This window comes from Myxine glutinosa, chromosome 13 (assembly GCF_964187855.1).
Source record: "Myxine glutinosa chromosome 13, kmMyxGlut1.1, whole genome shotgun sequence".
Lineage (NCBI taxonomy): Eukaryota > Metazoa > Chordata > Myxini > Myxiniformes > Myxinidae > Myxine > Myxine glutinosa.
Genome location: NC_136273.1, coordinates 105,023,738 through 105,048,770, shown reverse-complemented (window position 1 = coordinate 105,048,770; position 25,033 = coordinate 105,023,738). Strand labels below are relative to the sequence as shown.

At 49.3% G+C, this 25,033-nt stretch overlaps 1 protein-coding gene across 1 annotated transcript in view; it reads left to right on the top strand.

Annotated features, from left to right (window-relative positions):
- LOC144888590 (nucleoporin NUP188-like) overlaps window positions 1-25,033 on the top strand; it is a 55,513-nt gene that overhangs the window by 18,600 nt on the left and 11,880 nt on the right. Inside the window, exons 8-11 of the mRNA XM_078767042.1 lie at window positions 12,123-12,313; window positions 12,467-12,679; window positions 16,642-16,761; window positions 23,685-23,816. Coding sequence (XP_078623168.1) covers window positions 12,123-12,313; window positions 12,467-12,679; window positions 16,642-16,761; window positions 23,685-23,816 — 656 coding nt within the window. The remainder of the gene's footprint in view (window positions 1-12,122; window positions 12,314-12,466; window positions 12,680-16,641; window positions 16,762-23,684; window positions 23,817-25,033) is intronic.

The following is a 25,033-nucleotide window of genomic DNA, read 5'->3' as shown; positions in this document are numbered from 1 at the left end:
TCCATGACTTTGCTGATAATTGGGAGAAGGCTCATTGGTCTGTAGTTGCAGGATCTTGGTCAAACTTGGTACAGGTATGTATAATGAGGTAAAAATGAATTGATTCTTTTGGGGTCACAAAGTCAAAGGTCAGAGGTCATATTCGGTAAAAATCCTGTTACCGCAATAACTTGTGAACCAGTGATGGGACTCTGACCAAAGTTAGTACAAATATGTATTATGCTGCACAGATGACCTGATTCGATTTTGTGGTCAAGAGGTCAAAGGTCAAAGTCTGTAATATGTCTATAACTTGAGAGCAGCTAAAGGGATCCAATTCAAACTTGGTACAGATATGTATAATGATGTAAAGATTAACTGATTAGATTTTGGTGTCCAAAGGTCAGAGGTCATGTCAGGTAAAAATGTGATAACTTGTGAACAGCTGAAAGGATTTAAATTAAAACTTGGTGCAGGTATGTATAATGATTTAAACATTAACTGATTGAATTTTGGGGTTAATAGGTCGAAGGTCTGAGGTCATGTCAGGTAAAAATTTGATAACTTGAGTACAGCTGAATAGATTTAAGTCAAGGTACAAGTACAGTCGGACCCCACTATTCGCGGGGGATACGTTCCTGGAAAATCCGCGAATAGCCAAACTCGGGAATAGCGGGGCATTGTTTCAATGGAAAAAGGGGGATAGGTTATTGAGTCGTGAAAATTCGCGACTAGAGAGAACCAGGTTGCGGACGGCGAGGCAAAATCCGCAAATGGTGATGCAAATTCAGAGAATGTCGACGATAATCTGTGAAAGTCGATGAAAGTCCTGGAAATGGTGAGACAAAACCCGCGAAGGTCGATGAAAACCCGCGAAGGCCGACGAAAACCCGCGAAGGCCGACGAAAACCCGCGAAGGTCGACGAAAACCCGCGAAGGTCGACGAAAACCCGCGAAGGTCGACGAAAACCCGCGAAGGTCGACGAAAACCCGCGAAGGTCGACGAAAACCCGCGAAGGTCGACGAAAACCCGCGAAGGTCGACGAAAACCCGCGAAGGTCGACGAAAACCCGCGAAGGTCGGCGAAAACCCGCGAAGGTCGGCGAAAACCCGCGAAGGTCGGCGAAAACCCGCGAAGGTCGGCGAAAACCCGCGAAGGTCGGCGAAAACCCGCGAAGGTCGGCGAAAACCCGCGAAGGTCGGCGAAAACCCGCGAAGGTCGACGAAAACCCGCGAAGGTCGACAAAAACCCGCGAAGGTCGACAAAAACCCGCGAAGGTCGACAAAAACATCCTGTGAATGTATGCTGCGGCATTGTTTCAATGGTGGAAAAGGGGGATACGTTATAGGTTTTAATAAACCTGATTCATAGAGGAAAAAAATTTAAGTTTAAATTGTTTTCGACCGCAAATGGACATGATTGCAGTTTCACAAAAAATGCTTACAAATAAATTTTAAAAATCGACAACACCAGGTACCATTTCCAATTTATTGAAGGAATGTGCTTAGTTTATTAAAAGTGCTTACCCATAGAGTACCGTGAAAGTAAAAAAAACACTACACCATCATGTACCGTTTAAAAATTTTATTTTACAAACACACGCAACTTTTAAATGATGATGGTGATGATTATGGTGAATTTAAATCCCAAGAATTCCTCGAACTTTGAGGGTGACCCAAATAGTGGTGCAGAGAGGTAGGAGAAGGTGAGGACACTGGTGAGAATGCTGATGAGGACACTGAGAGGAATGCAGGAGAGGGTGCTGGTGGTCTTGAGGTGGAGGGAGCAGGGCTGAATAAATGGGTGATGGGGAGCTGCCCGACACATTGCCCAACATTTTGATACAGCTCTTTGTACGGGAGCAGCGCATCATCCAAGGCTCTCTTGAACTTGGGGTACCTCTCCACGACTGGGTCAGCATCTTGCACCCTGTCCCCAAGCACCCACATGTCCTGCAGCAACTCGCCCAGGAACTGGTCTGTGAGGTTGGACCTCGACACCTCTTCATCATTACTGCCCGCCTCCTCCTCCTCGGAAACCTTTGGAATAGCGTCCAACACGTCCTCGATGAGCGGATTTAGGCAACGGTTCAGCATCACGATTTTCAGCATGAAGTCCCTCGTCTGCGTGTTGTCCTCAATCCATATTCTGAGAGTCTTCTCCATCATTTCCATGTGGACATTCCGGACATGGGTGACCACCTTTGTAGTCAATGCAGCACTCGCTGAAACTTTCTCGCGAATCGCCTTCTTCTTCCGTATGCAGCGAACGGTGGATTCCTTGACGCCGTAATGCCTGCCAACAGAGGCCGCACTCTCTCCTCTCAAAAGCCGGTCCAGCAGCTCCACTTTCTGGCTCTGGCGCATCACTTTCTTCTGCCTCTTGGTAGTCGACACATTTCCGGCACTGGTCTTGCGCTCGGGAGCCATTATTGAACGATGAGCAGAGCGAGTGTCAAAAACACAGGTCGAAGCAACGGGAAAGAGAAAGAGGTAAAGAAAGAGGTAGCAAAGGCGCAGGAGGCATGTAGGAAAATGTTCGGAGAACACTTGGATTTGGAAGAGGGTCAGAGAGCGGTATTTAGGATTGCAAAGCAGAAAGCGAAAGAGAGGTGTGATGTGATGGGGGTCATTTGCTTGAAGGATGAAGTGGGACAAATCGTTGTGGACCCAGATGGAATTGAAGGAAGATGGAAAATATATATGGAAATGCTGTTGAATGCAGAGAATGAATGGGATGGCAACATAGAGAGTAACCCAGTTTTAGGACCGGCAGATAAGATAACCGAGAAGGAAGTTGAGGAAGCGATAAAAGCAATGAAGAGTAGAAAAGCGGGAGGGCCGACGGGAGTTGTGGGAGATATGTTGAAGGCAGCGGGAAATTGGGGTGTGAAGAGAATGACAGAGATCTGCAATCTGGTGGTGAAAGAAGGCCGCATTCCAGTGGATTGGGAACTGAGTACCCTCGTCCCTCTATACAAGGGGAAAGGTGACCCTCTGGACTGTGGCTCGTATCGAGCGATAAAGTTATTGGAGCATGGAATGAAGGTATTGGAAAGGGTGTTGGAGAGGAGGATAAGGAAGAAAGTGAAGATTGACAAAATACAATTTGGATTTATGCCAGGAAGAGGAACGACAGACACGCTTTTTATTGTGAGGCAGTTGCAGGAGAAGTACATCGAGAAGAGGAAGAAGTTGTTTCTTGGGTTTGTTGATCTGGAGAAAGCATTCGATCGGGTTCCACGTGAAGTAGTGACATGGGCATTGAGGAAGTTAGGAGTGGAGGAATGGTTGATCAGAGTAGTGATGGCAATGTACAAAAGAGCGAGCACAGCTGTAAGGACGAAGGACGGGAACAGTGGTGAGTTTGAGGTGAAGGTGGGAGTGCATCAGGGGTCGGTACTAAGTCCACTACTATTTGTAGCTGTGATGGGGGTGCTGGCTCGGAACGTAAAGGAGGGTTTACCGTCGGAGTTGTTATATGCAGATGATCCGGTGTTGATTGCAGAAAGTATGGATGGACTGAAGGAGAAGATGAACAAGTGGAAGGAATGTATGGAGACAAAAGGTCTGAAGGTGAATATTGGAAAAACGAAGGTGATGGCAAGTGGTAAAGCATGTGGTGAGGGGGAAGGAACTGGGAAGTGGCCGTGTGCTGGAAGGGTGTCGTAGTGAACTCCATTCAATGTACAATGTGCGCTGAGTGGGTTCATCAAAAATGTAGTGGTTTGAGAGGGTCATTAACCAGTGTGGCAGCTACATTCAGGTGTAAGGTGTGCACAGAGGGAGCTGCAGATGGAGGAAATGTTGAGTTGGATCTTGGAGACGGTGTGAAGCTGGAAGGTGTGAAAACATTTTGTTACCTGGTGGACATGCTGAATGGAGAATGTGGATCAGACTTGGCAATGGTTGCTGGAGTGAGATGTGCATGGAAGAAGTTTTGGGAACTGAGTGGTGTGCTGACGAGGAGGGGAGTATCGTTGAAGCTGAAGCTAAAGGTGTATGCTGCATGTGTGAGAAGTGTTATTATTTATGGGAGCAAGACATGGGTAATGAACGTAGAGCAGCAACGAAGGCTGGAAAGGATGGAAATGCGAATGGTTCGGTTGATGTGTGGAGTGTCGTTGAGAGAGACGAAGACAAATGATGAATTGCGAAAGATGATGGGAATAGAGCCTGTGATGGACGCTGTGAAGAGAAACAGTTTGAGATGGTTTGGTCATGTGTTGAGGAAGGATGAAAGTGGCTGGTTGAGAAGAGTGATGGAAATGAATGTAGAAGGAAGTGGAGGACGGGGAAGACCGAGAAAGACTTGGCTAAAGATGGTCGAAGAAGAAATGCCGGCAAGGGGGTTAACAAGGGGAGATGCAGAAAATAGGGCAAAATGGAGAAGATTGTCATGGGGACCGGACCGCAAGGCTAACCCCCGCTCTTGCAGGGAAAATGGCCTTAAAATGCCTGTTGTTGTTGTTGTTGTTGTTGTTGTTGTTGTTGTTGAAGCAACGGGACAAGAACAATGATTGAGATTGAGGACACAATCTGTATTATGTAGGATTGCGAGCATTATGGGTATCTGCGGGAGCCCATTGTTTTTGGGGGATGTTATCGGATGATGCCGTATCCGAGTATCTGCTAATTTCCATAATAGATTTAATGAAGCATTTGCATTCGATAACTCGCAGAGGATGGCTTGCTTTAGTCCCTGATGGAACATCCCCGAAGCGTTTTCATTGTGTAACATCTCTGATGATGCTTTGCAGTAAATTGCAAACTGTAATCGATTTAATGAAGCGTTTGCATTCTATAATTCGCAAGGATGACTTGTTTACACATCTGGTGGGATATTTACACGATATTTACACGCGAAGCTTGCTTATGGTGCCGCTAAAATTTGTGTCCGCCAAAGCCATGAAAACGCAAAGCACACGGCAGTGAATGTACGGTACTGTACTGTACTGTACTGTATAAGCAGGTCATGCACGCGGCTCATAGTTTTTTTTGCGTATGTCCAGCTGCTTTATGCATGGCTGCTAAAAGATGGGTTTTATAAATGTGTCAAGCTAACGGCTATACAGTACAGTACCTTGCAGTATGAGCAGGTCATGCTCACAGCTCGTAGAAGTTTTTTTGCGAAAGTATGTCCAGCTGCTTTATGCATGGCTGCTAAAAGATGGGTTTTATAAATGCCGCGAAAAGACTGCGGAATTTTATAAATGCCTGCGGAACACAGCCGCGAAAAGAAAAATAAGCGCGAATTTGTGGGACTTTTTCCCACGAATAGAGAAGCATGTCGCATTTTATCAACCGTGAATAGTGGAACCGCGAATAGTGGGGTCCGACTGTATTATAATAATGTGGGTGGAGGCATATTGGTCAACATCGTGACGTTGAAGAGTGTTCTAGTTTGTTTCGAGTTTGGACACTGAATAAAGCCAGGTGTGTACATAAAGACAGGAAAATGATCTGTAATATCAGCTAACATTATCCCGGCTTCAGAATATGGATACATGTTCGTTAATATATGATCTCTGAGTGATGCCGATATGAACGTAGAGCAGCAACGAAGGCTGGAAAGGGTGGAAATGCGAATGGTTCGGTGGATGTGCGGAGTATCGTTGAGAGAGAGGAAGATAAATGATGAATTGTGAAAGATGATGGGAATCGAGCCTGTGATGGATGCTGTGAAGAGGAACAGGTTGAGATGGTTTGGTCATGTGTTGAGGAAGGATGAAAGTGGCTGGTTGAGAAGAGTGATGGAAATGAATGTAGAAGGAAGTAGAGGACGGGGAAGACCGAGAAAGACTTGGCTAAAGATGGTGGAAGAAGAAATCCTGGCAAGGGGGTTAACGAGGGGAGATGCAGAAAATAGGGCAAAATGGAGAAGATTGTCATGGGGACCGCAAGGCCAACCCCCGCTCTAGCATGGAAAATGGCCTTAAAATGCATGTTGTTATTGTTGTTGAGTGATGCCGATTGCTCCGTGATCCCAGTTGGCCCTGCATCTATAATAATAAAATCGGTGTCCGTCCGTCTGTCTCCTCCATAACTCTAAAACAATGAAACCTAGCAGCCCCAAACTTTGTATGCATACACCTGGACCTCCAACAGATTGCAAGGATGAAACTGGGTGTTTGGGTGTGTTGTCACACCATTTTTGAAGGTGATTAACGAGGTGGTCATAAGAAAAAACCCGATGTGGTTGCTTACCAATATGGCGTCCCGCCATCTTGGTCATCCCACTGCACCTCGCTGGGTTCTTAAGCCGCCATTTTGTTTCGGCCTACTCAAACGTGCCTTGCCTTGGAAACACGATTGATATTATCATTACACAATGAAGCATATCATCAAAATCTGGATTCGGATATGAGGATTGGATGCTTTAGATTAAATAATGTCCAAATCTGGCATGAAATCTGACAAAATTTACCATATCTTGCGATTTTATAATGAAGTGTATATTTGCACTTATTTAAGTGAGACTGTACTTATCGATCGGGTTCCACGTGAAGTAGTGACATGGGCATTGAGGAAGTTAGGAGTGGAGGAATGGTTGATCAGAGTATTGAGGACAATGTACAAAAGAGCACGCACAGCTTTAAGGACGAAGGACGGGAACAGTGGTGAGTTTGAGGTGAAGATGGGAGTGCATCAGGGGTCGGTACTAAGTCCACTACTATTTGTAGCTGTGATGGAGGTGCTGGCTCAGAACGTAAAGGAGGGTTTACCGTGGGAGTTGTTGTATGCAGATGATCTGGTGTTGATTGCGGAAAGTATGGATGGACTGAAGGAAAAGATGAACAAGTGGAAGGAATGTATGGAGACAAAAGGTCTGAAGGTGAATATCGGAAAGACGAAGGTGATGGCAAGTGGTAAAGCATGTGGTGAGGTGGAAAGAACTGGGAAGTGGCTCTGTGCTGTGTGCAGGAAGGGTGTCAGAGTGAACTCCATTCAAGGTACAATGTATGCTGAGTGGGTTCATCAAAAATGTAGTGGTCTGAGAGGGTCGTTAACCAGTGTGGCAGCTACATTCAAATGTAAGGTATGCACAGAGGGAGCTGCAGATGGAGGAAATGTTGAGTTGGATCTTGGAGACAGCGTGAAGCTGGAAGGTGTGAAAACATTTTGCTACCTCGGAGACATGCTGAATGGAGAAGGTGGATCAGACTCGGCAACGGTTGCTCGAGTGAGATGTGCATGGAAGAAGTTTCGGGAACTGAGTGGCGTGCTGATGAGGAGGGGAGTGTCGTTGAAGTTGAAGGGAAAGGTGTATGCTGCATGTGTGAGAAGTGTTATGATTTATGGGAGCGAGACATGGGTAATGAATGTAGAGCAGCAACGAAGGTTGGAAAGGGTGGAAATGTGAATGGTTCGGTGGATGTGCGGAGTATCGTTGAGAGAGAGGAAGACAAATGATGAATTGCGAAAGATGATGGGAATGGAGCCTGTGATTGATGCTGTGAAGAGGAACAGGTTGAGATGGTTTGGTCATGTGTTGAGGAAGGATGATAGTGACTGGTTGAGAAGAGTGATGGAAATGAATGTAGAAGGAAGTAGAGGACGGGGAAGACCGAGAAAGACTTGGCTAAAGATGGTGGAAGAAGGAATGCGGGCAAGGGGGTTAACGAGGAGAGATGCAGAAAATAGGGCAAAATGGAGAAGATTGTCATGGGGACCGCAAGGCTAACCCCCGCTCTAGCAGGGAAAATGGCCTTTAAAATGCATGTTGTTGTTGTTGTTGTAAGTGAGACTATGATTCTCATTCTGGCGTTAGTTTTTATTTCACTTGATCATCATTTTAAACGGTATTCATACTTCCATGGGAATTGCATGGAGACGCGTTTTTTGAATGAAACTTTTTTTAGTAGTTGGGACTTGTTGGGGTTCGCATTTGGAATTTTGAGGATCGGTTCCGATTAAGAGTTTGTGGAGCTTATCGCATTGTGGTTTTTAACCGTGTGCGGAAATGAAATAAAGGTGTGAACACCGCCCTGTGAGCCCGAAGAGTTGTATGGGGGTGGAGGGAGGAGTGGGTGGGGGTTTGGAGGGTGAGTTGTATGAGGGTGGAGTGGAGGGGTTGTGGTAAGACCAGTTGCAATTGCTAAACGAGAAAGTATCTGAAAATGCAAAGCCCGTCCGCGTCCGTTTGTATTAAGACATCTTCTTCTTATTCCATATGCTCAAAATAACGAAAATAGTTGGAAAAATAAAATACAAAATGAACATTTATGATTTTATGCAGCCTTGACCTTTGAGCTTTAGATCTAAAAAAAACAATCTGCTTCTAGCTTTTGATAGGTGAACAAATTAATTGACCCAATATGCAGATTATTAAAATTTCAGGTCAATCACATGAAAATTCATGATTTTTTATGATGCTGACCTTTGAACTTTTGAAAAAATTATTAATTTGCCTTATCCATATTCTCATAATAAAGCTTTGGTGAAAATTTGATCATCTATCTATAATTCCAGTAATCTCTGTGTGTGTGTTTGTTTGTCTGTGTGTATGTCTGTGTGTCTGTGACCGCTTTTTCTCGACAACCACGGGTCCGATATACTTTAACCTTGCCAGGTATATTGCTGGGGACCTGAGGATGTGCCTTTTCAAGGTTTCATATTAATCGGAGAAGTAGTTACCGAGCTATGTCCAAAAAACGATTCAACCAATCAGAGAGCAGCGAGCTATCACGTGTGCCGAACGTGCCGAACAGACTCTGCCTCGGACGGCACATTTGAGAGCGTATTCATTTATTTCACGTTGGCAAACTATGTTGGCGTTAAACTATGTTTTAAAACTAATTAAAACTAATTTGCGATTCATCGTAACTGCGATATGCGACCTTCCGGACAGTCAAATGAGGACGTCACTTCCGGACTTACGGATAGTCATAGTGACGACGTACTGATGCTGAACGTGGCGAGCAGACGCTGCCTCGGACGGCACATTTGAGAGCGTATTCATTTATTTGACGTTGCAATCTGTGTTGATTGTTGTAAGGTACGATCGATTGTAGTACACGTTTATAATAACTCTGCCGATACAGGCCCGATTAACTGCAGCGCCATCCGAGCTGCGGCGTCGGGACGATACATTCATTGTACGGTCACATCACGCACTTACGGACACGCCCATGGGCCCATGGGCACGCCCATGCATGCATGGGCGAAGACATTATTTTTTTTTTTTTTGCAAGGAACGGGCACCCACGTACGGGCACGTCCTAGTACATACAAACACATACAAAAATTAATTTGGCACCTTTGCACTTTTTTCAAATAACACAATATTCTCGAAAAATGTTTCAATTGACAAAAGTATTTGGTTTCCACAATTCTTTATTTCACTGTTAATATGACAGAACATTTGTTTTTGATTCAGAACTTAATATATCCTTTTAAATCAGAAAATTAAAAAAAATGGCCTTGACAAAATTATTGACATTATGATAATTGCGGTAATGTAAAGCCTTTGGACAAAATAACTACAGGCAAGCACTTCTTATATCCATGAATTAGCTTCCTCCATCTCTCTGCTGGCAGTTTGTCCCACTCTTCTTGTGCAAACGGCTCCAGTTCTCCCAGATTTGAAGGATGCTTTCTCCCAACTGCTGTTTTCAGATTTTTTTTTTTGATTTTTTTTTTTTTTTAGTGTACAAGATCGAGGCTCGTAAAAGAGCTAACATTAATCACACAAAAAGTCAAACCGACACATAAAACACAAAATAAGTGGAGCGGTAAACAAGATGGGGAGAGAGGGGGAAGGACACACACACACATTTGAGAGCAGGGACATCGAGAGAAATGTGGGAGGGAGAGAGAGGGCTTGGGGGGAGGTGGGAGAGGTATAAAACATATGAACACTGCAAGGACTTCCAGGAAAGAAGCTGGAATTTCAAAAAAAGTGTATCTGGGGTAAATTAGCGGGTGTAGAAAAGATCAAGGTTTTGGATGGGGGAAGATAAGAGATGGTTGTGAACAGCTGTTTTAAAGACCTGGAGGGAGGAGTGGGATTGAAGGGAGTGGGGCAGTTTGGTCCAGAGGTGGGAGAAAAGAGGAATGAAGGAGTGAAGGTGAGCAGAGAGCCTAGATTTTGGCAGTTTAACCATTAGAGGGTTGCTGGCAGATCTTGTGCGACCTGTAGGAATATTAGGGGGACAGAGCACAGAGAGAGCTGGGGGAGCAAGGCCGAGAGGAGTCGGTAGAAGACAGAAAGACCACCAACCTGCCTGCGTTGAGTGAGTGAAAGGCCCTCGGAGTTCGCTTCATCGCGGATGAAGATGTTCAATGGGATTTAGATCTGGACTCATTGCTGGCCACTTCAGAACAGTCCAGCATTTTGTCTTGAACCATTCCTGTGTGCTTTTTGATGTGTGTTTGCTGTCATTGTCCTGCTGCAAGACCCATGACCTTCGATGGAGACACAGCTTTCTGACACTGGGTTGAACATTGCACTCCAAAATGCCTTTGTAATCTCCCGATTTCATGATGCCATGCGCACATTCAAGGTACCCAGTGCTAGAGGTAACACAGCAGCCCCAAAACATCACTGAACCTCCTCCATGTTTGACTGTAGGGAAGGTGTTCTTTTCTTTGAAGGCTTCATTTTGTTTTCTGTAAGCATCGAGATGATGTGCTTTACCAAAAAGCTCTAATTTGGTCTCATCTGTCCACAGGAAATTCTCCCAGAACGATTTTGGCTTGTTCAGGTGTGTTTTGGCAAACTCCAATTGGGCTTTCTTGTGGCTCTCTCAGTCCTGCGTCTCCTACCATAGAACCCCCTTTCATTGAGTTGGTGATTGATGGTGTGAGTTGAAACTGTCGTACCTTGTGTCGGAGGGTCAGCTTGAATATGTTTGGCAGTTGATTGAGGTGCTTTCTCCACCATTCGAACAATCCTTCACTGCAATCTTCGATCAGGTTTTCTCTTGCGGCCACGTCCAGCGAGGTTGGCTACAGTGCCATGGGCCTTAAACTTCCTGATAACATTGCGTACGGTGGACACAGGAACATCAAGGTCTCTGGAGATGGACTTGTCGCCTTGAGATTGTACATGATTGGCTACAATCTTGTCTGACCTCCTCAGACAATTCTCTGGTTTTCTTTCTTTTCTCCATTCTCATTGCGGAGCACACAGTGACACAAAACAGCAGAATGTCTCCTTTTCTCTTTCAAACTGGTTTTATGAATGATATTTATATTGCAGGCACCTGCAACTCACCACAGGTGAGTTCAATTCCAAAGTAAATGAGAATCACCTGCTTGAAATCAAATTATTTCTGACAACTTCTAAAAGGTGCCAATTATATTGTCTGGGCCATTTTAGGATTTCTGTGTGGAATAAGCTAAGATTGTGTTTTTTTCAGCTTTGTTTGTTTTGTTCCACTGCAAACCAAAGAAATACATTTGTGGATACCAAAATATTTTTTAATTTTAACAATTTTCTGGAAGAAATGGTGCATTATTTGAAAAAAGCGCGACGGTGCCAATATTTTTGTCCACAACCGTATACAATTCGTGAGATGGTGAGCTGCGATCGTCAAATGTGGTCTCAGATGTGAAAAATAACTTAATTAGGACGTTACAATGATCGGTAAGAGCGGCAAAGGAGTCAGTCACATGACTCTCAAATGCGCTTATGAATGACTATTCAAAAACTGAAAATACTACAAACACAACCAACACATACATTTAAAGGTAATGTTACTGCTCATCTCACGACATAACTCTCAAAGGTGAAGGACGAGTTTGTATATAAAAACTTTGCCACGTTCGCTGACTTCTCCATAGTTAGACCCTGCAAACGAGCAATTTTGATCTGTATACATGTTCTGGCCCTTGATGGGAAAACATTCAATCTAGTTTACCTAAAATCATCACAACAATATGTTCAAATTTGTTGATATTCTGTTCAATATTTTGCAACTTGATAAATAAACGTTTGTCTCTAAATATGTGCTTAATTGTGGTAGTCCAATGGATGTGCGTTAGATCCCGGGTAACTTTGTGTGAGGAGGGGAACGTGTGGAGGTGGGATGGGAAGGAGGGATGGTAACGCTGGGAACCTTTGCTAATGTAGAATAAAACAAGCTTTTAGCACATCTCACTGTTTTTTATTTTCCCACCTTGTTTCTTTTATCTTTCAGGATTGGATCTCCCTTGCTTGCCTGCTTTGTTACGTCTCGCCTGTTCGGTGGCTCAACGCCATGTTTCCCGGCTTCAGCATGAACTCAGGGGATTGGGGCCCAGCAGTTCGGCGAAGGCGAGCAAAGACGACTCTGACGAAGCCATGGAAACTGAACATCATGCAAATCCTACTCCCGATGACCCTACTGGGGTACGAGGGGGAGCTGTTTGTTTAACTTGACCGGACGAAATTTGTTTATGTTGCACCCTTCTGTCTCACTCAACATCTCTGTCCATCTGTGTGATGCGGCTCCTTTTTTTTTTCTTTTTTTCTTTTTTTCTCTTTTCACGATCTTCCCTACAGGTCTGTGTGGCTTCGCTGCGCCTCGTGCAGGCTATTTGTAATGTTCAATCTGATGGGGAGGAAGCACGATCCAGGGGGTTGGGCGTGGTACGGGACTCGGGGCTTTTACACTCTCTGCTGGGAGCGTTGGAATGTGCACTCGCACACAGAGTGCAGCTGAACTTCTCGTTGTCTGCGCTGGATTTGTTCCTTACAGTCGCGGCCTCCTCACAGGTAACTAAACACTTTTCGTTCCCTGTCTCCACCGCAGGAATGTAATGTGCATCATCATACTATAATTTGAGAAGTGTCCCCACACACTCAAACATTACCCAAACCCCACACACCCCACACACTTCCCCCCTCCCCACTCACTTTAAACCTTCACTTGCACCCCACACACTCAAACTCTCTCATGCACCCCACACCCAAACCTTCCCCCACACACTCAAACTCTCCCATGCACCCCACACTCAAACCTTCCCCCACACACTCAAACTCTCTCATGCACCCCACACTCAAACCTTCCCCCACACACTCAAACTCTCTCATGCACCCCACACTCAAACCTTCCCCCACACACTCAAACTCTCTCATGCACCCCACACTCAAACCTTCCCCCACACACTCAAACTCTCTCATGCACCCCACACCCAAACCTTCCCCCACACACTCAAACTCTCTCATGCACCGCACACCCAAACCTTCCCCCACACACTCAAACTCTCCCATGCACCCCACACTCAAACCTTCCCCCACACACTCAAACTCTCTCATGCACCCCACACTCAAACCTTCCCCCACACACTCAAACTCTCACTCACTCTCACCTTCCCACACACTCATGCACCCCACACTCAAACCTTCCCCCACACACTCAAACCTTCCCCCATGCACTCAAACATTCCCTGCACCCCACACACCCCACACACTTTCCCCCTCTCCACTCACTTTAAACCTTCACTTGCACCCCACACACTCAAACTCTCTCATGCACCCCACAACCAAACCTTCCCCCACACTCAAACTCTCTTATGCACCCCACACTCAAACCTTCCCCCACACACTTAAACCTTTCCCCACACACTTAAACCTTCCTCCACAAACTTAAACCTTCCTCCACAAACTTAAACCTTCCTCCACACACTTAAACCTTCCTCCACAAACTTAAACCTTCCTCCACAAACTTAAACCTTCCTCCACACACTTAAACCTTCCTCCACAAACTTAAACCTTCCCCCACACACTCAAACCTTTCCCCACACACTCAAACATTTCCCCACACACTCAAACCTTCCCCCACGCACTTAAACCTTTCCCCACACACTTAAACCTTCCTCCACACACTTAAACCTTCCTCCACACTTAAACCTTCCTCCACACACTTAAACCTTCCCCCACACACTCAAACCTTTCCCCACACACTCAAACCTTTCCCCACACACTCAAACCTTTCCCCACACACTCAAACCTTTCCCCACACACTCAAACCTTTCCCCACACACTCAAACCTTTCCCCACACACTCAATCCTTTCTCCACACACTCAAACCTTTCCCCACACACTCAAACCTTTCCCCACACACTCAATCCTTTCCCCACACACTCAAACCTTTCCCCACACACTCAAACCTTTCCCCACACACTCAAACCTTCCCCCACCCACTTAAACCTTCACTTTCACCCCACACACCTTCCACCCTCTCCACCCACTTAAACCTTCACTTTCACCCCACACACCTTCCACCCTCTCCACCCACTGAAACCTTCACTTTCACCCCACACACCTTCCACCCTCTCCACCCACTTAAACCTTCACTTTCACCCCACACGCCTTCCACCCTCTCCACCCACTTAAACCTTCACTTTCACCCCACATACTTTCCACCCTCTCCACCCACTTAAACCTTCACTTTCACCCCACACGCCTTCCACCCTCTCCACCCACTTAAACCTTCACTTTCACCCCACACGCCTTCCACCCTCTCCACCCACTTAGCACCCTCTCCACCCACTTAAACCTTCACTTTCACCCCACACACCTTCCACCCTCTCCACCCACTTAAACCTTCACTTTCACCCCACATACCTTCCACCCTCTCCACCCACTTAAACCTTCACTTTCACCCCACACTCTCAAATCTTCCCCCGCACACTCCTCCCACACCCCCCAAAGCCTCACCTTACCCAGGCAAAACCTCTCCCCCCCCCACCTCCATCCTGAACCCTCCCAAAGCCTCCTACTATCTCTAACTGTGTGCACCTCAAACATCCGAGGTCTCTGTTTTCATCTGAAAGATCTCTCAAAGCAGGCTTGTGCCGATAAACCAGACATCACAGAATCTTTCCTCCCAAAGATGTGCTCCGACTCCTTGGTGTCTCTTCCCAGTTATTGTCTCCTCCGATTTGATAGGTCTGAACCACTCCCTGGCGGTGGAGTTGCACTTTACATCAAGAACTCGGTTTCACACTGCCCCTGAACTGCTCTCGCATCTCCCAAACCCCAGGAGTACCTCTGGCTACAGCCTCTCCTCCGCTCTCACCTGTTCATCTGTGTTATACCGTCCTCCAAACAGTGACGACTCCATCTACATCTCAAACAACATGGGCAAACTTTTAACCATTCATCCCAGCTCTCTCTCTCTCTCTTCCACAACTATCGGGGACGCCTCTTCTTGGTGGTTGAATCCCTCAACATCCCTCAACGCAAGTCGGGGGCTAAATGTTCCCCATTCTCTGCTGCCCAGATTCATCAGGACAGTGCGGTCATGGTCAGTGTGCTGATCGATCTCCATGGACCGGCCCTTTCCCTCTTGTCTCTCTCTCTCTCTCTCTCTCTCTCTCTCTCTCTCTCTTTCTCTTTCTCTTTCTCTTTCTCTTTCTCTTTCTCTTTCTCTCTCTTTCTCTCTCTTTCTCTCTCTTTCTCTCTCTTTCTCTCTCTTTCTCTCTCTTTCTCTCTCTTTCTTTCTCTTTCTCTTTCTCTTCTCTTTCTCTTCTCTCTTTCTCTTTCTCTTTCTCTTTCTCTTTCTCTGTCGTGGCCCTGACTTTGTGAAGGTGGGGGATCTCTGGGTCGCTCCTGCGAGATCGATCAGCTGTCTCCGTGCCGCGGTGTTGTTTGAGAGAACTGTCCGGGGCTATACAATAACAACAACTTGCTCTTGCTCGTATGTGGTGATTTCAATTGTGACCATGCAACTTGGTGGGGTGTTGGTACCTCTCCCACCAGCCATGGCACTTCAGCAAAGTACTTCTGTGACTTCATAGGACTGACCCAATCTTTGAACTTTCCAACCCGAATTTCTCCCAGTGGCAAATCCTCCTTTTGGATTTGGTGATGACTAACGTTCCCACAAATGTTTCCTCCTCTTCCTCTGCTCCAAATGATTCATCTAATCATGTGCTTGTGATGAAAGTCAGCATATCTCGAAGTATTCTGAAAGCTGCCTCAATGCCAGCAAGTCTGCCATTTCACTCAAGCTGATTGGCATGGTCTTCAAGGCTGGCTTCCCTGCCTCACATCTTGTTCAGCTTGACATCATGGAAACCAAGGCCTTCAACATTATTGGAATCTCCCTCGATGAAGCCGAGTCGATGGGCCTATCACTTCGCCATTGCAGACAGGTCGGTGGTCTTTGTCCTCGACCACCTCCTTTCTGGTCTTGCACCCTCTGCTCTCTCTCCATGCTTTGTACTATTGGATATGTGGCAATAGGAGGGTCATCCCAAAAGTTTGTTTTCCCCACATACTATAATAGCTCCATCAACAAACTTCACTCATGTTTGATTATATTATTCCATAACATAATCTGCATCCTCTTCATTGCACTTTGTCCAATGGTCAAACAACTTTCCCACCCCAGCATGGAAGCCTATCCTCTGAAGTATCCTTAACGAGCTGGGCATGGCTGCGTTCTGATATTTCGGGCGTTAACCCTTCATTGGAGCAAACGATATTAAGGGTTAACACCCAAAACCTCAGCTTCCCCTTGCTTCTCCTTGCTTCCCATGGCAGTTAGCATAATGTCCCGTTAATTCCATCCATCTTTGGGAGTTAGCAGATTTATTTTGCGGAATGATAGTCGGTTAGTTTGATCATGGGGGAGGTCACACATTTGACAGAAGGAAACGTGGCCTACTTGATTGAAATAACGAAGGTTGATGTTCAGGACCTGAGTGTGCTGTGTTCCACTTGACCAGGAGCAGGGAGCAGACATGCTGACAGCAGCAGGTGTAGCCTCATGCATCTGCCTGCCATTGCTCAATACTTACAAGACCGATGGGGACGTCACCACATCGCAGCTTTCCTCAACAGGCCTTGTAAGTCGATATGCCGAAGATGGAGTCGTATGTATGTTTTAGTTTGCGGCAAGATACGGCTAAATTCCCCCACCCCCACGTTTCCCTCTGCTTCTTTGTGTGGACCGGACAGTACATTCTCTCCCCCACACCTCCTCCCAACCCCATCTGATGATTTACCAATTTTGTAATACACCTCTCGTACGAGAAATTGAGAGAGGGTCGATCAAATGAACTTTGAAATCAAACCTAACTTCCCTCGGCCCATCCTTTGGTGAAGTGTATCCTCCATCCTCCTGCAATTCCCTTCGGCCGCATGCAGTTTCGGACTTGCCTGTTTTGTGATCCCATTGGGGTGCATGCCTTGTGATGCTGGTATCCCAGATTCAAATCCAATATTATTCTGTTTATTTATCCTCTAATGCACTTTGCTTTCATCCAAAAATACACGGACATTGTAGCGGCTACCGCTGGGTTTTCACAATCGCCTTGCACCTATCAAGGACGCGGAGCGATCACCATGCCGGGCTCGTCCAGGACGCCCGGGCAGGCTCGCCCTCAACTTGCCAGGCCGCAGCCAGGACGCTGGGCCACGCCCCCTCTCGCCTTTCCTGGGCAAACGCTCCGGGATAATATGTATATATATTGCTGCCCGATAAACGGGCTTTTCAGAGTGCCTGAGTGTTTGGTTTGATTAAAGCAACTCGGATGAATTCCAGCTTTTTGTCGCGTCCATTCTTCCGATCGACGTGGGAGCCCCAGCTCCTTCATTGGTGACCTACCGACATGGACACGGCAGTCGCCCTTAAACTGCCTACCTTCTGGGAGGCTCACGCGGCGGTTTGGTTCGCACAGGCGGATTCCCTGTTCGCCCTGCGAGGCATCACGGCCGACGACACCCGCTTCCACCATGTGGTAGCAGCGCTCGGTTCGGCCACCGCGGCCCGCGCCCTGAGCCTCCTCGAGAGCCCGCCAGCCGCTGACAAATACGGCGCGATTAAGAAGCTTCTCCTCGACGCTTTCGCCCTCCCATCGGCGGAACGCGCACGGCGCCTGCTCGACCTGCCCGAGCTCGGCGACACGCGCCCTTCCGAGCGAATGGACTACATGCTTTCACTGCTCGGCGAGCACTCTACGGCATTCCTGTTCCGGGAGCTGTTCCTCCGTCAGCTGCCTAACCCGGTACGCCTCGCCCTGGCAAGCACGACGATCACAGATCCCCGGGCCCTTGCCAGAGAAGCCGACAAGATCTCCGCCGCAGGTCAGCGCATCGCAGCGGCGACATGGGACCCACCGCCATCCGACGCAACACCCATGGCGCCCGAGCACCCGGCACCGTCGACGACCGAACTGCCGACGCAATTGGCGGCCGCTACACCGAGCCGACCACCTCCAGCACGACGACCGGGGCCTCCACCTGACCAAGCGTGGTGTTACTATCATGCCAGGTTCGGACAGAAGGCCCGGACATGCCGACCCCCGTGCACCTTCGGCAGGCCGGGAAACGGCCGGGCCAGCGTTCATTACCAGCCATGAGCGCCGGCCACACGGGCAACTTACTGTTCATCACGGATAAAGCGTCCGGGCGGCGCTTCCTGTGCGACACCGGCGCCCAACTGAGCGTCATACCCGCCTCTGACCAGGGCAGGCAGTCCGCGGTTTGCGGCCCCTCCTTGGTTGCGGCCAACGGATCGACCATCCGCACCTTCGGCCCGCGCAACGTCACCCTCTGCTTCAGCGGCCAACGCTTTGCTTGGACCTTTGTAACCGCAAACGTGCCCATGGCTCTGCTAGGCGCCGACTTCCTCTGCGCACACGGACTGCTGGTGGACGTCCAACGGCGTCGTTTAATCAACGCCGAAACCTTCAGCTCCCTGGTATGCACATTGAGCAGCTCCGCGCCGACCGAGCTGGCATGCGCCGTCCCGGTGGCGAACGAGTTTGCTCGCCTGCTCACGGAGTTCCCGGCCCTCACGCGGCTGACGTTTTCGGCCGTCGCAGTACGGTATGGGATCGAGCACCACATACCAACCACGGGCCCGCCGGTCTACGCCAGGGCCCGCCGCCTCGACCCAGCCAAGCTCGCCGTGGCGAAGGCCGAATTCGACGCGTTGGAGCACCTCGGCATCGTGCGGCGCTCCGATAGCGCGTGGGCCTTGCCACTGCACATCGTGCCAAAGCCGGGGGGTGGATGGCGCCCGTGTGGCGACTACCGCCGTCTCAATGACGCTACCACCCCCGACAGGTACCCGATCCCGCATATCCAAGACTTCTCTGCCCGTCTGGCGGGACGGGTCATTTTTTCGAAAATTGATCTCATACGGGGATATCACCAGGTACCTGTCAGGGCGGCCGACGTCCCTAAAACGGCAGTCATCACGCCGTTCGGCTTATTCGAATTCTTGCGGATGCCGTTTGGTCTCAAGAACGCGGCTCAGGCGTTCCAGCGCTTGATGGACGGCGTGCTGCGTGACCTGCCGTTCCTTTTCGTTTACCTGGACGACATCCTCGTCGCCAGCACATCCCGGGCCGAGCACCTCCTCCACCTCCGAACACTGTTCGGGCGCCTCAGTGAGCACGGCCTCATCGTCAACCCGGCCAAATGCCACTTCGGCACGACGGCCGTTGATTTTTTGGGCCACCACATCACCAAGAACGGGGCCGTGCCGCTGCCAACCAAGGTCGAGGCCATCACCACGTTCCCGCGTCCCCACACCATAAAGGCCCTGCAGGAATTCCTGGGAATGGTGAATTTTTATCACCGCTTCGTGCCCCGCGCTGCTCAACTCATGCGGCCCCTCGACGAAGCCCTCCGGGGCAAGCCGGCCAAGCACGACATCACCTGGTCCGCAGCAATGGATGCGGCCTTCCAAAGCTCAAAGCGGGCCCTCGCCGACGCAACACTGCTCGCTCACCCGGTGCTCAACGCTCCCATCGCCCTCACCACGGATGCCTCCGACTATGCGGTGGGCGCCGTACATGAGCAATGGGTGAACGGGGTTTGGCAGCCACTCGCTTTTTTCAGCCGGCAGCTCCGGCCGAACGAGCTCAAATACAGCACGTTTGACCGGGAGCTCCTCGGTCTACACCTGGCCGTCCGCCATTTCCGCCACCTCCTGGAGGGCCGACCTTTCACGGCGTTCGTCGACCACAAGCCGTTGGTTTACGCCATGGCCAAGGTCACGGAGCCGTGATCGACCCGCCAACAGCGCCACCTCTCCGCCGTGTCGGAGTTTACCACGGACATCCGGCACGTCGCCGGCAAAAACAACGCCGTGGCCGACTGTCTTTCCCGGGCCACCGCGAACGCGGTCCACCTGGGCGTGGACTTTGTGCTTATGGCGGCGGACCAAACCACCGACACCACGGTGCAAGCCCTCCGGGCGGCGGACACGGGCCTCCGCCTTGCCGACATCCCCTTCGCGGACACTGTCCTGCTCTGCGACGTCTCCCAAGGCCAGCCTCGCCCCATCGTGCCCGTCACCTGGCAACGCCGCATCTTCGCCTCCCTCCACGGCCTTTCCCACCCGGGCCGGAAAGCTTCCCAGAAGCTGGTGTCGGCGCGATTCGTCTGGCACGGCCTTCGTCGGGACGTCCGCGATTGGACCAGCACCTGCACGGCCTGCCAAGGTCCACCGACACACCCAGGCCCCGCTGGCACCTTTCACCGTGCCCGAACGACGTTTCGACCACGTCAACGTTGATCTGGTGGGCCCCCTCCCCCCGTCACGGGGGTTCACACACCTGCTCACCATGGTGGACAGGACCACCAGGTGGCCGGAGGCCGTTCCCCTCGTCTCCACCACCACCGCCGACGTGGCGCAGGCTTTCATCGCCACCTGGGTCGCCCGCTTCGGCGCACCGGCGGACATCGTCAGACCGCGGACCACAGTTCACCTCCGAGCTGTGGGGCGCGGTCGCCCGCAACCTGGGGGTCAAGCTCCACCGTACTACGGCCTACCACCCCCAAACAAACGGGTTGTGCGAGCGATTCCACCGCTCCATGAAGGCCGCGCTCATGGCCGGCCTTCAAGACGGCGGTTGGGCCGACTGGCTGCCGTGGGTCCTTTTGGGCCTCCGCACGGCCCCCAAGGAGGACCTCCAGGCATCCACCGCCGAGCTGGTCTATGGCCAGGCGCTACGCGTCCCGGGCGAATTCGTGCCCGACGCTACCAGTCCCTGGTCCGCAGCTCACCTGCGCTCGGACCTCCAGGAGGCCGCCCGACGGTTTGCCCCCGTGCCAACATCCCACCACGGTGACCCCCAGTCCTACGTCCCCCCAGCACTTCGCACAGCGGAGTATGTTTTTGTGCGTCACGACGCACATCGGGGGCCACTCCGGCCGCCGTACGACGGGCCCTTCCGGGTGCTGCGACGGGACGACAAGTCGTTCGTCATCGACATCGGCGGCAGGTCGGACCGGATTGCGGTGGACCGCCTCAAGCCGGCGCACGTGGACGTCGACCACCCACCACGGGTGGCCCTTCCGCCGCGGCGAGGCCGCCCCCCGTCCACGGTGCCCCCCACTCGACCGCCCACCACCACACCGGACCCCCTCCCACGACCCGCCAGGGGTCGCTTCGGCCGGGTCATCAGGACCCCCCTCAAATTGACCCTGCCGGTGCAAGTCGATTCTGGGGGGACGTGTGTAGCGGCTTGCCTTGCACCTATCAAGGACGCGGAGCGATCACCATGCCGGGCTCGTCCAGGACGCCCGGACAGGCTCGCCCTCAACTTGCCAGGACGCTGGGCCACGCCCCCTCTCGCCTTTCCTGGGCAAACGCTCCGGGATAATATGTATATATATTGCTGCCCGATAAACGGGCTTTTCAGAGTGCCTGAGTGTTTGGTTTGATTAAAGCAACTCGGATGAATTCCAGCTTTTTGTCGCGTCCATTCTTCCGATCGACGTGGGAGCCCCAGCTCCTTCAACATCTCATTTCTTTGTACAAGCTCCTCCATGAGTGTTATATCGCCACAAAGAAAAAAGAAAGAAAACTGCTTTACAGTGTTTGATTTCATCAGAGCAATGTGCTTATCTCATTGCAAGTGTAAATTTTAGATTTCATTTGTTGTACCTGTAAATTACGTTTTGAGGAAAAGTTACATTTTCACCAGACTCACTCAACACATAAGCTGTGTTTGGTTTTATCTCTAGTTCGTTGTTATCTGCAAACATGGATTTCAGAATGTGGAACGGAGCTCTGCCGTGCGTGCGCGCGCGCAGTTGTGGCTGAAAATATTAGCACCCTTGCACCTTTTTTCAAATAATGCACCATTTCTTCTAGAAAATAGTTGAAATTAAAATATATTTTGGTATCCACATTTGTATTTCTTTGGTTTGTAGTGGAATACAACAAAAAAAAACCTGAAAAAATACTAAATCTTAGCTTATTCCACACAGAAATCTTAAAACGGTCTGATCATTTCAATGACCTGATCTAACATGTTATAATATTATGTCGGGTGGGGTAGTGATATGTAGAGCCAGATAGATCTGTGTAGGTAACGTGCTTTGTCTGTCGCGATAAGGAATCTGACCTGTAATTTCTGTGTGTTTAGGCGTTTTGTTGGGTAAGAGTATACTTGTGAGCATACCAGGATGTTCGAGTGATAAGTAGCGTAGGGATTAAAGAATAAAGCCCCTGTGTGTCCACACCTGGTAGCCAAACCTTTGTCCCTTATGGCACCGCAACCACTTAGACACTTAGTTAGGATCTCCTTAGTGCAACATTAAATGATTCCCCTCCCTGACAGTGATTTTGAAAGACGAACAGGCAAGGAAACCAGGCCGGGGCACCGCCGATGATGGCCGCCGCCAATTACACCTCCGACAGGCCTAACCACATCGAGTGCCACGCGCTATCACCAGCTACACGCTACGTGCTATCACCACGCTACGGTCCTGTGATTGGTAGCATGCCAAGGCTGACGTCACCACCGCAAGGTTATTTAAGGGCGTGCCGAACGAGAGTTAAAAAGAGGGCACATCCGGCCCTTTGTCTTGCGCAGCCCGAGTTGAGTCGAGTCATAGCCCGAGTGAGTTCGCTTGCTTCTTGCACGTTTGCTTCGGGAGAGCTGACTGGGACGTGGCAGGCCAATCGTGTGTGAAGATCGACCTCGCTTGGAGCCGCTGGCCTGTGTTGGATGTGCGGTGCTTTTCCTGCTGTGGGACCTCGTGGTGCTTGGAGCGAGGCCTTGTGGCACTTGGAGCGAGGCCTGGTGGTGCTCGGAGGCGGTCGGAGAGGGCCGCTTGGGACGCTGAATGGAGCCGTGTTGGACGGCAAACAATACAAGACGACGGACAGATAAGCTCACACCACAGTTCACAATTACATGATGTGTTCTTTTCCTTAATTCATATTCCCTCGTCTCGTATCCAAAATCTGTCGTGTGGGGACGTCCCGATTAGGATATTTATTACCGGCGCGTGCTTTTCCTGTCCCACCATCCTTGCAATAAACCCTTGTATTTTCTGTATATATTCTTGAATGCAGTTTCCGTGTGATCAATTTAATCGGTAAGACTGCAGGGGTCTCGCACCCCCCTCCATCCCGTGCGCTTTGGTGTAGCTTTTTGGTCCCGGAGTCCGCCATTGAGTTTTCCACTCAGGGGCTAAGGCCTTCGCGATCGGCTTCCGTGACCGCCTGATTTTAATCAAAGGCGGCCGCGTGACAATATCATGCATGGTCAGATCCTTTCATTGACTTGATCGAACATGTTATGATGTCCATCAGATCACAGAGTATGGTACATCAGATCAAAGTGGTTCTAAGAGCTTTAAAAGTGTCAAAAACACATTTTATCAGGAAAACGAGGATTCTCTTAGTTTGTGTATGGAAATGTATTTATTTGATTATTTCTCTGCATCTTTTTTTTTTTCCTGTGACCTTAAATGCCTTTGTACAGCTCACTCAGGAGTGTGTGCGCATGTGTGCATGCAGGCCAACCCTACTTGGGAAAGTGTGTACCAAATGTCACTAGCACTGCTTGGCGTGCTGCTCCGGAAGTTGCGTCATCGGTTTTTGCCTCATGCATTTGATTTCCTGGGAGTTCATCAGGATCGAGTCTTACAGGTCAGACTATAAATGCCTCCTTGATGTATCCGAAGTTTTATCGTGTTATACGCCTGCCTGTCGACAGCAAAAGACATCCAATGTGACGCCAAAGTTAAACTGTATAGAGTCCTGGTTCTCACAATTTTGATGTGTGGGTCAGAAACTTGGACATTAAAGCAAGAAGATGACTGTCGACTCCTTGTTTTTGATATGGTATGCCTCAGAAAAATAATGGGAGTAACTAGGCTGGACAAAATAAGGAATACCACAATAAGGGAAATACTGAGTAAAACGCACAATAAGAGAGCATAACACAAAGAAGGGCCAACATTCTTTGGACGCATTCAAAATATGCTCCAAAACAGACTCAGAAGCAGAATTCGACTGACTTCTTTCCGACCTTGCACCCCCTGTTCTGGCTGTGCTCTGTTCCTCTCCCCCGCACCCCCTCCCAATATTTTTGCAAGACCTACAAGGTCTCCTGGCAACCCCCTTCTAGTGAAACTTCCAAAATCAATTACTCTGATTCTGCAACTGGACCAGACGGCATCAGCCCACGGGTCCTAAAATCCTGCTCTGTCGCTCTATCTCACCTTGTCTCTGTTCTCTTCACCCTCTCTTTTGCTCAAGGTCATCTGCCTTGGAAATCTTGGAAATCAGCCAACATCACCGCTTTACACAAAAAGGTGCAAAAACAGATCCTTCCAACTACAGACCAATCAGCCTGCTCCCAATTATCAGCAAAGTCATGGAATCCATCATTGCTTCTGATATCAAATCCTTCCTCTTCGCCAATGGCTTGATCTCTGATCATCAATTTGGATTCAGACCAGGTCACTCTACTCTGGACATGCTGCTTCTGCTGTCTCAACAATGGATGGAGGTCCTAAATGTCAAACAGGAAATCGGAGCTGTCTCCCTTGACATATCACGTGCCTTCGATACGGTCTGGCACCCCGCTCTGCTCACCAAACTCTCCTCGTATTGTATCCATGGAAACCTCCACGCATGGCTTGCAGACTTCCTTTCTGGTCACAGTCAATGTGTGGCCCTGAATGGAATGAAGCCCTGAAGCTTTCATCCGCATCTCAATGAAATACTGCTCTCCCTTCTGGGCTGGTGTTCCTGCCTCACACCGAGCTCAGCTTCACGCGGTTGAAACCAAAGCATTCAAAATCATTGGAATCTCCCGCAATGAAGCCCATTGTGAGGGCCTTTCTTGCTCTCACCGCAGG